Genomic DNA, 15,458 nt, shown 5'->3' with positions numbered 1-15,458 from the left:
AGGTTAAAGAGTCACCTAGCTTTCCCAGGTACCAAGAACATGCTGATTAACCACGATGGCAGTCCTTTAGCCCTGGGCTTGCTTGACCTCTTTGTTCCTGTTAGTTGGTTCCCTTCCCAGGTGGGTACAAAATGAGTAAAACCATCTGTTTCTGTGTCTGTGTTTTGTGTCTGACTTCACCTGTGAACAAACATCTACTCAGACCATTCAGGCAGTATGGCAGACCTAAGCGAGCAAGCAAGCACAAATCCAGACAAATCAAGTTTAATGAAACAGTTTATTGGAGCTACAGGATCACAGGGGAGGGATTACTTACAGGAGCGTGGGTCACATAGGCAGTATTACCATTACATTGGTAACTGCTCACAAAATCTACAACACTGGAGTTCCTAAGAAGCTTCTCTCTGCTGATCAATGGTTAGTGCCTGGTGATTTTAGAGAGGGGTCCTCTCCTGAGTCTTCTCTGGCAGGCCTCCACAAGAGGATGTTTCAACTCAGACCAAACAGAGACAGGGTTCTCCAGCCACTCCAGACCTTAAAATCTCTTCTATATCTCTTCTAAGTCTTGCAGCTGGCTATATATACATATATTTTCTTCCATTTATGATCCAATAGCAGACTTTACCACAGGATCAGGCACTTAAACTCAGCAACTTGACGAGTTGTGAGTCTCTGTCAAGTCCACAGCACACAGAGCAAGACTGTGTGCAACAACTGTCCCCCAGCACTAGAAATCCAGCCAGCACACCAGCCTCTTGCACTTTAGTCTCTGCTTGACTCTTCCATATTCAGAAACCAAAGCATGTTATGTCTTCAGCAAGGAGTTCTCCAGTTCCAGCATAGAACCAAAAGCAGTGGCAGCCACATTTGTGAGCCGTTGGCCCTAGGGGCCTTTTCTTAACAATTCAGGGAGGCTGCCTATGCCTAGCACGGTAATCATCACCCAACAACCACACTGATTCTGAGGCTGCCTTTTTCTACTCTACAGGGCACTTCCAACTTCTAAACTGCCATTTTAACTTTTTACAGAGGATACCAGGAACACTGGAAGCCCATTGCTGTCCAACTCAAGCAAGTGCCAACTGGTCCTGGGGTTTTTCTCTAGGGAGACATATTCAGGAGAATCCCTGATCCCATATTGTCTTCCTGGATCCCCAAGAACATTTCTTGCTCAGCATCCATTTTGTTTACTTTCTCATAAGACTGGGACCAAATAAGGACAGGGAGGGTCACCCACCCAGGAGAATTACGCTCACTGCATCGGAGGTCCCCTTCCTCCTTCTTCGCAAAGGCAGTTAAGGAGTAAGTTACACACTTGGTTGCTGCAGCTCCCACAGGGCCACCCTGACCTATGACTGTGCTGTGCCTCTACCACTGGAGGATCCATTTCTACACAAGTCTTAGATTTTCCAGTAATCAACAAGTTCCGTGTGTGTCAGAAAAGCCTCTGTTCAGAGCTCACTTTAGCTTTTCTGCAAAGAGCCTAAATCCTGTTCGAGCGCTGGAACTTCAGCTCGCCAAGGTTGCTTGCCTTGTGGTCTTGAGACCACCTAACTGAAGCTGACAGCTAACACACTCCTAAGTGACATGTGTGCAGGAGCGACTCATTTGGGTTTTGTGCTACATTATCCTGGATCTAGGAAGATGACAGAGAGACACGTAAGAAGGCAGAATGAAGCAGGCAGCCAACACCCACAGGTCACCACCAGCCCAGAAGGAATGAAAAGAGAACCATTGGGACTGGAGTAGTAAGGTTACCAGTGTTGACTGGTTCCCACAGCAGAGTGAACTGGAGCCTCCCAGACAATCAAAGAACAAACATCACATCCCTGATCCCCAAGCAAAAGGGAGAGAGTAGGTAAAATGGAGGATAGAAAGACCCATTAACCTCGTGGTTATGCTGATAAAATATTGTCCTGTCTTCTGGAAGCCCATGGCCTGGTAGAGAGCCGTAGCACTGTACTGCACACTGCTGGTCTCAAGGACAACATCACCATAGCCCTGGTCCCGAGCAAACTGGAGGACAGTTCTGACCAGCGCTTTGGCTATCCCCTGTCCTCGATGCTGCGAGGACACAGAGAGGCGGAAGAGCTGCAGCTGCTTCCTCCCTGACGGAGGATCTTTGACTGGCAGAGCACCCACTGTGCCCACCACCTGCCCCCCAGACTCAGCCACCCAGAAGGAGCCATGTGCATTCAGGTAAGACTTGGTGATGTCAGCCAGGTCTGCCTGCAAACATGTAGCCACATAATTTCTCCAAGCAAGCCAGATAAGGAACCTCAGGCAAAGGAGAAAGAGGAAGCTGCCTACTGTGGCCAGGAGCCAGGAGCCAGATGCCAGGACTATGGTCACCGGCACCCCAGGTAAGAGCAGCAGAGTCTGAGGCAGTGTCAGCGCATGGCGGAAGGCAGCAGGGACATGTTCCTTCATGCCTCTGGAGAACAATTCTAGGACCCTTTTGTGGTCCCTCTCCTGGTACTGGCGGATGTGGTAAGGAGCCATGGGGAGACTTCTGGCTCTCAAATATCAGTGATCACAAGGGACATCCAGACTTTCTTTCACAGCTTCCCTGAGCCCTGCAGGAAATAGAGGAAGCCAGGTCAGGCCCCCAATTCCCTCCCAAACTCCCAGAAGCCAGGGAGACTCCACTAACAGATGTACTTCTGGTGACAATCAAGAAGAAGCAAGATGCTACTACTGGTACAAATGTCTGGGACAAGACACTACTACTGAGACCAGTGTTGGGTCATCGTCACCTAAGCACCCCATCTCTTCCCTTTCCTCACCGTGTCTCTGGGACATGTCCCATGACCTCACTGAGCCTGTATGTCTTCCCCTGTAGATCGTGGTAAAACAATACCTGGATTCTGGATTGCTTTGAAGATTTAATACAGGAAGCTGTGTGCAGAGTCCTCCCTGTGACCTTCCTTCTCTGCTTACAAGTTCTCTGGTCTCTGAGACCTGAAGTGTCACACTGTAGAAAGATGTGCTGTTCTGAGGTTTTCTGTTTCCTCTTCAGGGTCCAGACACTCCAGGTGCAAGTTTCAACAAATCCTCTTTCCAGCACATGGAAGGATTCAGTCTACAGAAAAGGAAAAGATCGATGCAAAAACTTTCCACCCATGGGTCTTCAAGAAGGCTGTGGGGCTCCAGAATCACAGAGAACCAAGTCTCACCTCTCTGTCCTCTCACCTAGTACCACAGATCCACGCTTCCAAGATGGCCTCCGCCTCCAGTGACATCCAGGATACCCTACCAGGGACTGCTGAACTTCTGGGACACAGATCAGGCCTGGCACTCCATTAGCTGACTCCTGGACAATCATAAGTCAAAGGTCAAGAGCTGAGATGTGACATGGGATGGGAGACATATCTATTGATCTCTTGATCACCACAGGATTCACCTGGAGGGGGAGCTGGCTCTGGAGGGCCCTGAGTTCATCATTTCAGGAAGTCTCTCCCTCCTTTCTCTCCCTTTCATATCATATCCTCTCACACCCAGTGTACTTCGCCACCTCTGGTTTCCAGCCTAGTCATTGGCACTGGCACATACCTCCTGGTCTAGGTAACAGGCCCTACAGTCAGCAGCAGAGTGAGCTTGGCAGCCATACAGAACCAGGACGTCATAGGTTTCACACAGATTATCCGAGGAAGTACTTCAACAAACCAGGCAATGGTGACACAGAGGAGCACCTGTTCTTGTAAGATCCCCTGTTAGATGGATGCTCTTTGCCTCCAGGACTGACCTACAGATCAGAGAGGGCCTTTGTGTCTCTGCTCATGGCGACCTGCACAGGGTCATGATGTGTATAAGCCAGCTGGTGTTCGCTTGGGCCTCGTAGGCAGGCCCAGTGGGATCTTGGGAGACAATCAGGTTGAATGTCAGAACCTTACACCCCAGAAGCTCCTCAGGAGTCATCATGTGGCAACGCTGGGGAGTCTTTGGACACGGTGTCGGTAGCAGAAGCAAGGCCACAAGGCAGGGGTGACAGGTGCAGCACAATATCAAGATGCAGGTAGGTTTTGTAGCATTTAGCCTGGGCCTATGGTCACCTGGGGGCAAGTGAGTTCTAAGGAGAAAGAGGGAAGGCAACCCTGGTGGGGTCTTGTATTGAAGGAGATTCTTGGGAGCTTTGGGGCTTGAGAGACAGGGAGAAGCACTTGAAAAAAAATTAATAATAAAGACCAGAAGATGTGGGGGAGAGGATGAGAGGTGGTAAGGTTTTCCAGGGAGGATTTGGGATCAAGGCTGTAGGAGAGCTTAGTTAGCCTTTTACCATCAGTGAGGGGACTGCTCAGGGCAAAGGGAGAGAAACAGCAGAACTGAGGAGCAGCCTGAAGATAATATGGTCATAGTTTTGGGGGAAAGACACCCTACATCGAGGGGTAACAGGACGAGGGAGAAATGTAGGAGGGAGGAGAGCAAGAGAACAACTTTAAGTGTATGTATCATGGACCCTTACAATAGATATCCTCTTAATTAGTGGGATGCATGTACTGTGTGCACGTTTATTTGACTTGATCTATACGTGAGAATCAATTAGAAGACGAAGATAACAACAGACTTCCTCAAAGGCAGATGTAGAACCTGAGCTAGAGAAGGCCCCAGGTGCAGGTGTACTCTGCTCACAGTGCAGCTGGGTAAGGGGACAACGCTGCTTCAGAGAAATCGAGCTACCTGCCTGTAAACAGCACTTGATCCCGGCTCTGAGGTGAGTCTGGCTGGAACAAGAGGCATTACTATGGCAAATTCACTCAGAGGTGTGGTTTGTCACAACCTTGCATTCCATGGTCCATCACCATCTCATGGTTTGTACGGACTGAAGAACAGCCTTGTTTGAGGTGACAAAGGAAACATTTGGGTTGGCAAAGAACCAAGAGACACAAGGATAGTTGAGACCAGAGTAAAGACATCAAGACCTCTGAGCCTCCACCATGTATGTGGACAAACATTTTGGAGCCAAAAATGACAGTAGATATAACACGACTCAGGTGGGGATGCACATGGTAGAGCAACTCAGAATCTGCCAGGGCGAGACCATGGTTGGAAAACTCATGGCTTGTCTGTCAGTGCTGCCTTCAGCTTTCTATCATATGGCAAACCAGAAGCTGGAACCCAGGTCCTGGTGGATGCTGCTGTTACTGTGCTGAGTGTTCCTCATAGGTCCGTGTGTTTTAACATTTGGTTTCCAGGTGCTGTCATTGTCCTGGTAGGTTGTAGACTCTGAGGTCTTAAAGTGGGACCATGGGGCAGGCTACAGGGTTACTGCCTACTCAGGCTGGACCCTGAGTTCTGTGCCCTCTGCACTCGGGTGTAAGGGCGCATTCAATCCATAGCCAGAAGCTACTCCTGCTATCTACCCACTGCTTCCCCCAACCAGGCCAAGTCAATCCCCAGATAAAAAACCTACTTGTGGTCTCTTGTGCTCCTGGAATTGAGTTCGTGCTGCCTAATAAGGATGCAGAACTTGCAGGGGCAGACCCTTGCAGCCCACTCTCTTCCTTGGTGGCTTTCTCAAGGGCAGTGCCTTGATCTTTTGCCACTCACTGCCTCCACAGTGTCAAATACACAAGAGGTCTCGGGCCAATAGCCCATCCTGGAAAACTCACTATCCTCAGAAATGTTTGAGGGTGTTAATCTGGCTTCCAAGGACTCCTGGATCTCCTTCAAGGTAAAGCACTCACTCACCTCCCCACGTGGATACCTCCCTAATCCCTCCTGAGATCCCACTTGATAAGAGTCCAGAATGTTCTTGAACTGTGAATCTTCCCTTGGTGATTATCCCTCCCCACCCCAAGGAGAACCTGAGAGGCTCCACCGAGAGTTAAGATGCTGGCAAAGAACTAAGGCACGACTCAAAACACCATTCCAATTCCCACCGCCGCCTAAGAGCACCTGCTTTCTTCTGCAACCCAGACTCTGCGGTGAGGAAGACTCATCGGAAGGACAGTGAGGGCGCCCACCCGGATCCGAAAGACCCCTCAGCAGCTCCGCAGCTCTCTACCTGGGCTCGAATGGGCTCTTCCGGAAGTGGCGGACTTGTTTCCGTGGGGAAGATCTTCCTGGGCACCTGAAACGGAGCGGCGTTCGCGGGGACTGAGGCAGTGAGCGCTTCTCCTGCCTGGCGGACACCTTTCTTGTGAGAGTGCGCGCCAAGGTCGGCTGTGTGCCCTCCAAGGTGGAGGTGAAAGGGACGCTCGCCTCCGCGCCGCTCGGCTCGTTCCTCGCTCCGCGGCGTCCTCTGGAAGCACTACCCGAGGATGAAGGAGAGCGGAGGCCGCTGAAGAGCTTGTGCGTGCAAGAGCGTGCAAGAGACAGTGTGTGTCTGCTGCCTCTGTAGGGTTTCATGCTCAGTAGGAACTCAGCCTTTTCCCCCAATCACGTTATTTCCAATTAAAAAAAAAAACATCAACGATGACAAACAAGCACTTCACAATTTAAGGGTTTATAATTCTGTGTATACAACGTCCCTCGAGGTCATGAAACTATAGTCCATTAAGAATCAAAGAAAAGTAAAATAACTAGACCAGTGTGACCCACGGGCAGAGACTCGCGCACAGAGCACGTATTGATGTGTGGAAACACTTCAGGCTCCGAGTAGTTCTTTTGATAATTGACCCACGTCTGATCGGGTGGCTACCATCAAATCTCCCACTACAAACTGGAAATTGACGATAAAAAGTCCCCCGAAAGCATGTTCAACAACTTGAAAGGAAAACTTGTATCTGAAAGGAAGCACATGACTGAGGAAGGCGGCAGGCCAGGAGATGTTTCAAACAGAAAACACTGGGTCCTTGTTTTGATATCAGGGGTTTTGAAAGATGTCTTATCAAAGTCACTTTAATTCAGATAAAACCTAAGAGGGTGACAGCAACATTACCTAACATCTCAAATGGAAGGTCTTCAGAGCCATCTGAAAATTCTTTCTGAAATAGCAAGTATCTAAGAAATCAAAACAAGCAGAAGCACAGTGAAGGTGAGGACCTCCACACCCAGGAGGAGTCGACTTGTAAAAATTGGGGGAGGGGCGGCAAGGGAGCCATAATCAGCCTGTTCAAATCAGAGAAGAGTTTTTAAGAACCGGTTCTTTCCTTCCACTGTGGGGCATTGAATTTAGCTCCCCTACAATGCAAAGAGTGGGAAAGAGAGACGGCAGGAACAGCTGAGTTGGTTTTGGTGTGAGTCTGCTGTCTGCACTATAGCACCTCTAATGCCTGTACTCGGAGGCTGCCCCACCACACTCCAAATGCCAGCTCAGGGATAAGCTACCAAAGTCACTTTAATTCAGATAACTGCAAGCAGTGCCAGTTACTGAACACAGTCCCCACCTTGGACTGCCACTGTTGGCACACTTTATTAATGTGTATGTCATGAAGATTATTCTGGGAAACTCCATTTCTCTCCTTGGGATGTGTTTGATCTCTGTAAGCCTCTGACCGAGAAAATGTATAGAGTATTGCTGTTTCCCAAGGAAGGAGTTAACGATGCCCATGTCTCTCAAAGGATAGCAAGAACAATGTTCTCTACAGTAACCAGTGAAGACCAGGGCCTCCTATGCTTTGGGAAAGCTGCTCATTTCTAGCTAGAGTGTCTTGCTGCGATGTAGGAGGTAGGGATATGGTTCAGTCAGAAAAGCGCTTGCCACAGAAACATTAGGACCTGAGTTGGATCCCTAACATCCATGTTGAAAACCCGAGGCTTGCTGGCCACCCCTTGTAATTCTGGCTTTGAAGAGGCAGCGAATAGAAAATCCCCAGGATTCTTTGCAGCCAGGGTACCCTAATAGATGAGTCCCAGGTTCCAGTGTGAGACTGTTTAAAGAAGAAGGAGGTGGTCTCCTCCAACCTCTACTGGGCACCAGCCTACAGAGGGTTGTGGATGGAGAAAAGCAACGGCAGGTATGTTTTCATATGTCACATATGTATCTGCCTCCATGGATAAGAAGCGAGGGGATAAGGTGGAGGAGGAGCTGTGTAAGCCAGTGGTCCCTGCTGCTCCCCAGAATCCAGAAAGATAAGGAAGGCTTTGTGTCTTCATACAGGAGGTGTCTTCGGCACACCCCACCCACCATTGAGAACCCAGCCTGCCCTAAGCCTGCAGCTGCATTTTAGGAGAACCCAGTGGCTCACAGGCTTTGGGTATAGCCTCCTGCTGCCAACCTCCTTCTTACCCCACCCCCAAGCTGTCTGCTCAGCTGCCTGGAGCTGTGCTGGCTCATGGCCACTCTGCCTTTGTTGTGCTCTTTTTCCTGGCTTTGCTGCAACTCTGTTCAGTCACCACAGAGAGTGACATGGCCTTCAGAATTTAGATGCATCACAGCTCTCTGTCCCAGATGCCTTCACGGCCCTTCCTGCCCCGGTCAGCACTGCCCTCCCTCCCACCCTCAGCCCTAGAGGCTGGCCCTCTGTACAACCACAGCCAGAGCAGAAGAGGCCACTTTTCAGCCTTCACTTGTATTTGGCATTGGGGAAGGTGTGTGAGGCTTGGAAGAGATTGAAAGGCAGAGAGAGGGAGCTGGTGCTTTGTCTGGGACGTGGATGAGGACAGGGTCTATTCCCAGCAGTGCAGGTTCCCCAAACCTTTCCTCCCTTCCTGTCCAGAAGGCAGCCTCACAATGTGCTGGCCTTGGAGCATCCTGTGTGTGAGTCCTGCCTTTCCCTGTGTTGGGATTCTGTAAACCCCACCCCTCAATTACCTGGCAGTAGTCAGGTATGCTCCATCCCAGTGACCAGACACTATAAAAGGGGCTGCTTGTCCCCTCCTCTCTCTCTCTTGGCCTCTCTTGCCTCCTGGCTCTCTTGCCCTCCCACCCCTACCCTCCTCTTCTCCTTCCCTTCCCCCCTCTCCCTCCAAGTGCTCATGGCCAGCCTCTACTCCTCTATTTCTCTCTCTCTCTCTCCCACTGTCTGCCTCTACCACTCTCTTAACTCTCCCATGACCTGAATAAACTCTATTCTGTACTATACCGTTGTGTGTCTGGTCCCTCAGGGAGAAGGGGTTCCCAACATAGGCCCCCCAGAGGCATCTCCCTTGCCCCCAGGCCTTGCCACACCTCCATGGGCCATATGCCCCGCCCACTCTCTTCATCCTTCCCCTAATACCCTGTGGTGCTCAAAACTCCATTTCACCGTCACTCAGTCCCTGAGGTAATCCACTAGCAAAGTGAAAAGGGCTGTTGTGGCTCAGAAGTTTGAAGGGTTGAGCCCAGGGTAGACCAGTTGTCCTGAGGAGGGACCCCTGAAGGCTTCACAGCTCAGACACTGGCCAGGAGATTGTGCCTAAGACCTTGGGCTTCGATGGCTGGGAAGAGATGAGACCTGGGTAGTTGGCCTTTGGATTTCTTTCAACAGAGCCCCAAGACTAGGTCCAACTTGGGTCATAGCAAGGGCTGATCTTGTTGTCTCACGTCTTGGCCCTGTTTCACTTACTATACAAGTCTCATGGGCTTTCAGCAAGTAGCTATTTCCTAGGACAGGAGAAGTGTTTCATTTCCTATAAAATAGCTATAGCAAGATTTCTGCAGAGGAAGAGAAAGTAATACAGGCACATTTTTCAAATATTTATTTATTATATATATATATACACATATATTATTTGAGTACACTGTTGCTGCTCTTCAGACACACCAGAAGAGGGCATCAGATCCCATTACAGATGGTTGTGAGTCACCACGTGGTTGCTGGTATTTGAAATCAGGACCTTTGGAAGAGCAGTCAGTGCTCATAGCCACTGAGCCATCTCTCCAGCCCACATTTTTTTTTCTAATTTCCAAATAAGGAGACTATAGTGACTATGTGTCCACATGGGTGCACACCCATATTCTACTTCTGAGGAGTCAGAGCACTTCTATATGTGCATAACAGGGCTCTTGGGTCCCAAACACAGGCAGTAGTTAGAAATGTAATTTAACTGAAGCCTGGGGGTAAATGAGCTATCTTAGTATTTTATATAACTTCTCCATGTCTTTTTAATGAAAGTCTCTACTCTGAGGTTGTGAACACGAGCTAAAACAACTCTGTAGTATTTGGCATGGTTTCTAATATAACAGTAATGTGGCCATAGGTATATAAAACACACACCAGGAATGAAGCAGAGTCCCCAAGCCCCCACTCAGCCACCACATGCATTAACTGGTGCACACCAACAAGCTTTTATTTCCAATCACACTGACATGACAGGGTTCACCAGTTCCTGTCCCAGATGCAAGGTTTTATTTTCAATCACACTGACATGACAGGGTTCACTGGTTCGTGTGTTGGTTGCATGGGAGAATAAAGTTACAGCCCCTTCCTAGGCAGAAGGGAAGGAGTACGTTAATTGAATTGTATAAATACACACTAACCTCAACAACACACTCATCAAGGAATCACCTGTCTTCTGGAAGCCCATCCCTAGGTAGAGAGTCATGGCAGCTTGCTGCAAGGTGCTGGTCTCAAGGACAACATCAGTGTAGCCCTGGTCCCGCGCAAACTGGAGGACAGTTCTGACCAGTGCTTTCGCTATCCCCTGTCCTCGATGCTGTGAGGACACAGACATGCGGAAGAGCTGCAGCTGCTTCCTCCCTGATGGAGGATCTTTGACTGGCAGAGCACCCACTGTGCCCACCACCTGCCCCCCAGACTCAGCCACCCAGAAGCAGGAACCATGAGCATTCATGTAGGACTTGGTGATGTCAGCCATGTCTGTCTGCAAACAGTGGGCCACATATTCCTTCCAGGGCCATCCAGCAAGGAGCCGCAGGAGTAGGAGCAGAAAGAAGATGCACATAACAGCCAGCAGCCAGGAGCCAGACACCAGGACCAGGGCAAGGGGCACCCCAAGTAAGAGTAGGAGGGTGCGGGGCAGCTTAAGCATGTGGCGAAAGGTATAAGGGATGTGCTCTTCCATGCCCTTGGTGAACACATCCACAACACTTTTGTGGTCGCTGTCTTGGTATTGGCGGATGTGATAAGACATGGGAGACTTCTGGGTCTCAAATCCTGGCATCCAGAAGAAACAGCTATACCTTCCTGCACACCTTCCCTGAACTCTGCAGAAGAGAGAAGCCATGTGAGTCTCCTGAACTTCCCTTTTCCCACCTCCCAGGACTCATGTAGACCCTTTTCAAAGGTGTAATTCTCTGCTGTCACCAGAAAGGAAGCAGGACACTAACACTGAGAGGAAGTATGTGTCAGCAGGACATAACTCCCCTGCATCCTCCCCTTATCCTCTCTGAGCAGGTGTGTCTTTGTCTGTAGATCAGGAAAAAGGAACATTTGGTTTTAATGCTCTGACTTGTATGCAACATGCATGTTCCTTTTCTCCTCACTCAGTTACTTGCTCTTTGGCCTTTGGTACTGAGATGGCATCTTTGTGAAGGAAGATGTGATGTCCCATGAACTGTGTTTCCTAGTCACTTTCTGCATCACAGAGCTGTGTTTCTAAGCTCAAGTTCCAGCAAAGCCCCTTTCTCATTACTAGAAAGAAGACTTGAGGTAGTGTAAGGCTTGGGGTTAACCCCAAGCGCCCTTCCTTGAATACTGTGTAACACAGACCCCAACTTTCTTTCTTCCTCTCACCTGGTACTGCAGAGCCAGGAGTGTCTGGAATGGCTCCCACTTAGAAGTAGCATTAAGTAGAAACTACTGGCACCTGCCTTTCCTCTGGGCAGTAGACCTGGGAAGGAAATTCCTTAGATGGCCCCGGTATAATTATAAACCAAAGACCAATATCTGGAGTAGAAGGTGGCACATATCCAATTGCTTTGTGACTCCACGGAATAGACCTGGACAAACAAGCTTGGGATGGGACGTTGGACTTCACCCAATGAAGCCCACCATTCCTTCATGTTTCTTTAGTGGTTTTCTCCAGCTCCCAGCCTGGTTATCTGAATGTACCTGCTAGGGGAGTGTTTCTTAACCCGGGGTGTGTGTGTGTGTGTGTGTGTGTGTGTGTGTGTGTGTGTGTGTGTGTGAGAAACAACCCTTTTACAGGGGCCACCGAAGACCCACAGACATATCAGGTATTTACATCATGAGTAATAAAAGTAGCCAAATTAGTTAGGTTTGGGGTCAGTGGGACAGGAAGAAGTGTATTAGGGTCTGAGAAGCACTGTGTTAGGACCCTGTCACTGGTTCTGTGCTCACACTGTCCTGCTTCAGGCCTTTGTAGCAGAGTTCACCCCTGCCTGGTTGTAGCTGCTCCTACTGAAATGGATCTGCAGCCCACACTGATATCGCCACCCCTTAGCCACGGTGTGAAGGATACAACTGTGGTGTCTCATGAGCCCCTTTCTGCCCCAGTGGGTCTGCTTTCCAAGGAACAGTCCCCAGGCAGGAGAGCTGCTGGAGCTCTGAGCCAGCTCACATTCAGGGATCCTCGAACATCAGCTGACACCAGTGTCACTTTACTGCCATGGGCAAGAGGTGTACCTGACTCTCTCTTCCACATACACAGGAGGAGTGTTGTGGCCTCACACTCTGGTCCCCTGCCTCTGCTTTCCCGGTACTGCATTTAAGCATGGCCACCATGCCTGTCAAGGGGGAGATTTTAGATACTGAAGGATTTCTGTATGGTAAATAGGATTTAGCCTTGGATAAAATGACTAGATTTTTTCCTCAAATGAAAAAAAAAAAAAAAAAAAAACAAAAAAAAAACAAAATAATGCAGGTATAGCCATCAAGCTGAAGTGAGTGGCAAATGTGGGTGCCCAATGTCTTCAGGGACAACCTATGGTGGTACAGCCCTGTGCCGTTACTGGGGTTCCTTAGGTCAAACTTATGCCCACCCACACAACCTAAAGGCCTGTAGTTTAAAGCAGTGAGTTCTTGTAAGACTGTAAGATATTAATCTGCTCTCAGCATTTGCAAAAATACAAAAAAATCTAATGAATTGCTTATGCTTTTCGTTAAGTTTGTCAGAATTTTAACTACATAGACAACCCAGTCTTTCAAAGATGTTCATTAAGTCTAATTTGTTTATGTTAACGTCTTTAAATAACCTCTTCTATAGTATTTTTTCCCCAGGTAAATTCAATCCCCTATGTATCTGTGTGTAGCAATCTGTGTCTGAATGTGTTTGTTGTTCAAGACATTACTTCATAAAGAATGATGGACATGTGCTTTCTTTACACAGAAGTCATTATGGCTTTATCATAATTTTGATATTTCTGCTATTTTAACCAGTATCATCCAGAATTAAAAACAAAACCAAATCACCACAGTTCTGTCAGTTAAAATTCTGTCCATGTCTTCACCTTGACAAAAGACAAACTATGTTGCTGTATTCATAACTGACTTATTACATCTGTGATTGATCACTAACTGTTCCCCATGTTGGGTCTAAGGTTTATTTTTAAATAGTTAATGTTGTAGACTTTTTACCCTACCCAACCAAAGAACCAAAATTTTGCTTCAAAACCAAAATTAGGCAGATTGGTAAGTATCGGTGGGGGCGGAGGTTCTTTGGTTTTGTATAATTCTTCCATGTTTTGACACGAATTGCTGTTGTTGTTTCTGATGGTGGAGGTGGTAGTGGTGGTGCTGTGTGTGTGTGTGTCCATGTGTGTGTGTGTGTGTGTGCCTCTTGTATTGTATAAACTTTCTAAAGCAAGCAGCTGGAAGCACTTGGAAGGCTGCTAATCTCCAAATCAGAATGGTTAATGCTGCTAACTTTTTCTAGGCATGTGATCATGTGTTCTCTACTGTTCTTTTTAAGCAAGGATAATTCAACACGCTCTAATAGTGCACACTCTGAGCAAGGATAATTCAACACGCTCTAATACTGCACACTCTGAACAAGGATAATTGAACACTCTCTAATAGTGCACACTCTAAACAAGGATAATTCAACAGGAACTAATAGTGCACACTCTGAACAAGGATAATTCAACATGTTCTAATAGTGTACACTTTGGCTCAGACTTTTATTGATTATATTTGTTTCAGAACAAGGCATATTTCAGGGATTCTCACTCCAACCATAGGTGCTCCAGCTACACATGGTATGTCCTGGCATATATCTTTTCTCACCACAGAATTCTCTTACAAGTAAGAAGTCATGCTGACAGTCAACCAGGTGCATGGTGTCTGGATGTGTCCTTCATATGATATAGATCTCAGAGTTGCTACTGACAGTGAAGAATGATTGGGGAAAGTCAGGGACACTTTCACATTCTGTATTATGAGGACACAAATAATCCACTACACCGAGGAAAGGAACCAAAATGAGCATGTTATTAGCTTAGCACGGACACCCACGGACACCCTCTCATTTGTTTTGAGTTAACCTCCCAGTATCTCTGGAGGAGTATAAGGTTGAAATCAGAACAAAGGAAATGAACTCTGAGTTCCTATGTGCCTAAGTTCAAACAGCTGAAGATAAAAAAGAGCGCAAAAAGTTAACAGGTCAATCATTATTATATAGGAATATTTGTTAGGTTGATCACCTTCCCAGAGAGGCAAAGCAAAGCTCCTGGAGTAGTGGCTGTCTTTGTCTGTGGCGCTATCACCTTAAATAACTTGCTGGATGGAGACTGTATGAAATACATGTTGTGAGGGGAATTGATCTACTTTCTCAGACTGGTGGCTCTCTCTGGATAAACTGTGATTTTAAGATTCAAGCCCTTTAATTCATTTCTTTCTCTGACAGGCAGCAAGAACCCAGATCCGGGTTTCACTGTTCTGGGCTGCCATCCTTCCCCATAAGCAGTACCCTAGTCTTGTACAATTCCCTGAGGCTGATGGCTTCTGGAGACTTGATCTCAGCTTCATGTCTTCCATCTGCTCTAGAAACCTGCCTCTTTCCTGTCACAGCTGTGAGAGTCTTTAGATCACCAAAAGAGCTCCTTCAAAGTAAGACCCAAGCACTCCACATTTCTGGTTCCACCACAGAGCATACTCGGGTAAACTGAGTCTCAAAGGCTCTGACAATGGGTTGGAGAGATGGCTCAGCGTTTAGGAAAGTCATTTCTCTTTCAGAGGTCCTGAGTTCAATTCCCACCTCCCCAATGTGGTTCACAAACATCTGTAATGGGATATGATGCCTTCTTCAGGTGTATCTGAAGAAAGCTCACATTCGTTAAATAAAGAAACCTTTTTATGAAAAAAGGCTCTGATATATTGTCTAATATACATTACATCAAATAAATAAATTTATAAAAAACCTCTGATAAATCGAGTCCTGGTGAATACTTTTCTTTTCACAGGAAAAGGGTGTTCAACACAGCCTAACAATAATACTCAATACCATACCTCACGTTCTTGGCCAGACCTGTGGGGTCCTTTCCACCTCAGGAGTCGAAACAAAGCAGAAGTAGCTCTCCTCAGCCTCTGCCAGCAGTTCCTAGAGCTAATAGGAGTTCACTGAAGTTCTTATAAACTTAGCCTGGAACACGCCCATCTAGCCTGGATTGGAACACGCCCACCGGAAACAGGGTGCCTTGGAGCCGGTCCACCTGATCAAACATTAAGCACTTCCGG

General features: G+C 47.8%; 1 protein-coding gene across 1 annotated transcript; it reads right to left on the bottom strand.

The window, feature by feature from the left end:
* Positions 1-323: 323 nt before the first annotated feature.
* Positions 324-15,305, bottom strand: LOC308432347 (uncharacterized protein). Its single transcript, XM_080932120.1, has 6 exons — positions 15,231-15,305; positions 10,343-11,029; positions 6,623-6,725; positions 5,964-6,250; positions 3,750-3,857; positions 324-2,512 (listed from the first exon to the last, which is right to left on the bottom strand). Exons 2-6 carry the CDS (start codon positions 10,984-10,986, stop codon positions 1,822-1,824), a joined length of 1,833 nt encoding a protein of 610 aa, XP_080788246.1. The 5' UTR covers positions 10,987-11,029; positions 15,231-15,305; the 3' UTR covers positions 324-1,821.
* Between the last annotated feature and the right edge of the window lie 153 nt (positions 15,306-15,458).

Source organism: Micromys minutus, assembly GCF_963924665.1.
Source record: "Micromys minutus genome assembly, chromosome: 18".
NCBI lineage: Eukaryota > Metazoa > Chordata > Mammalia > Rodentia > Muridae > Micromys > Micromys minutus.
Note: the sequence above shows the minus strand (reverse complement) of the source record. Positions and strands in the feature narration are given on the sequence as shown.

Excerpts from the sequence above, each read along its gene's own strand:
- LOC308432347 (XM_080932120.1), bottom strand. The coding sequence starts at position 10,986 with ATGCCAGGATTTGAGACCCAGAAGTCTCCCATGTCTTATCACATCCGC. Across the intron at positions 6,726-10,342 it reads TTGATGAGTGTGTTGTTGAG|ATACAAGTTTTCCTTTCAAG; the intron begins GTTAGTGTGTAT and ends GCTTCCTTTCAG. Across the intron at positions 6,251-6,622 it reads TGGTAGCCACCCGATCAGAC|TGCTTCCAGAGGACGCCGCG; the intron begins GTGGGTCAATTA and ends ATCCTCGGGTAG.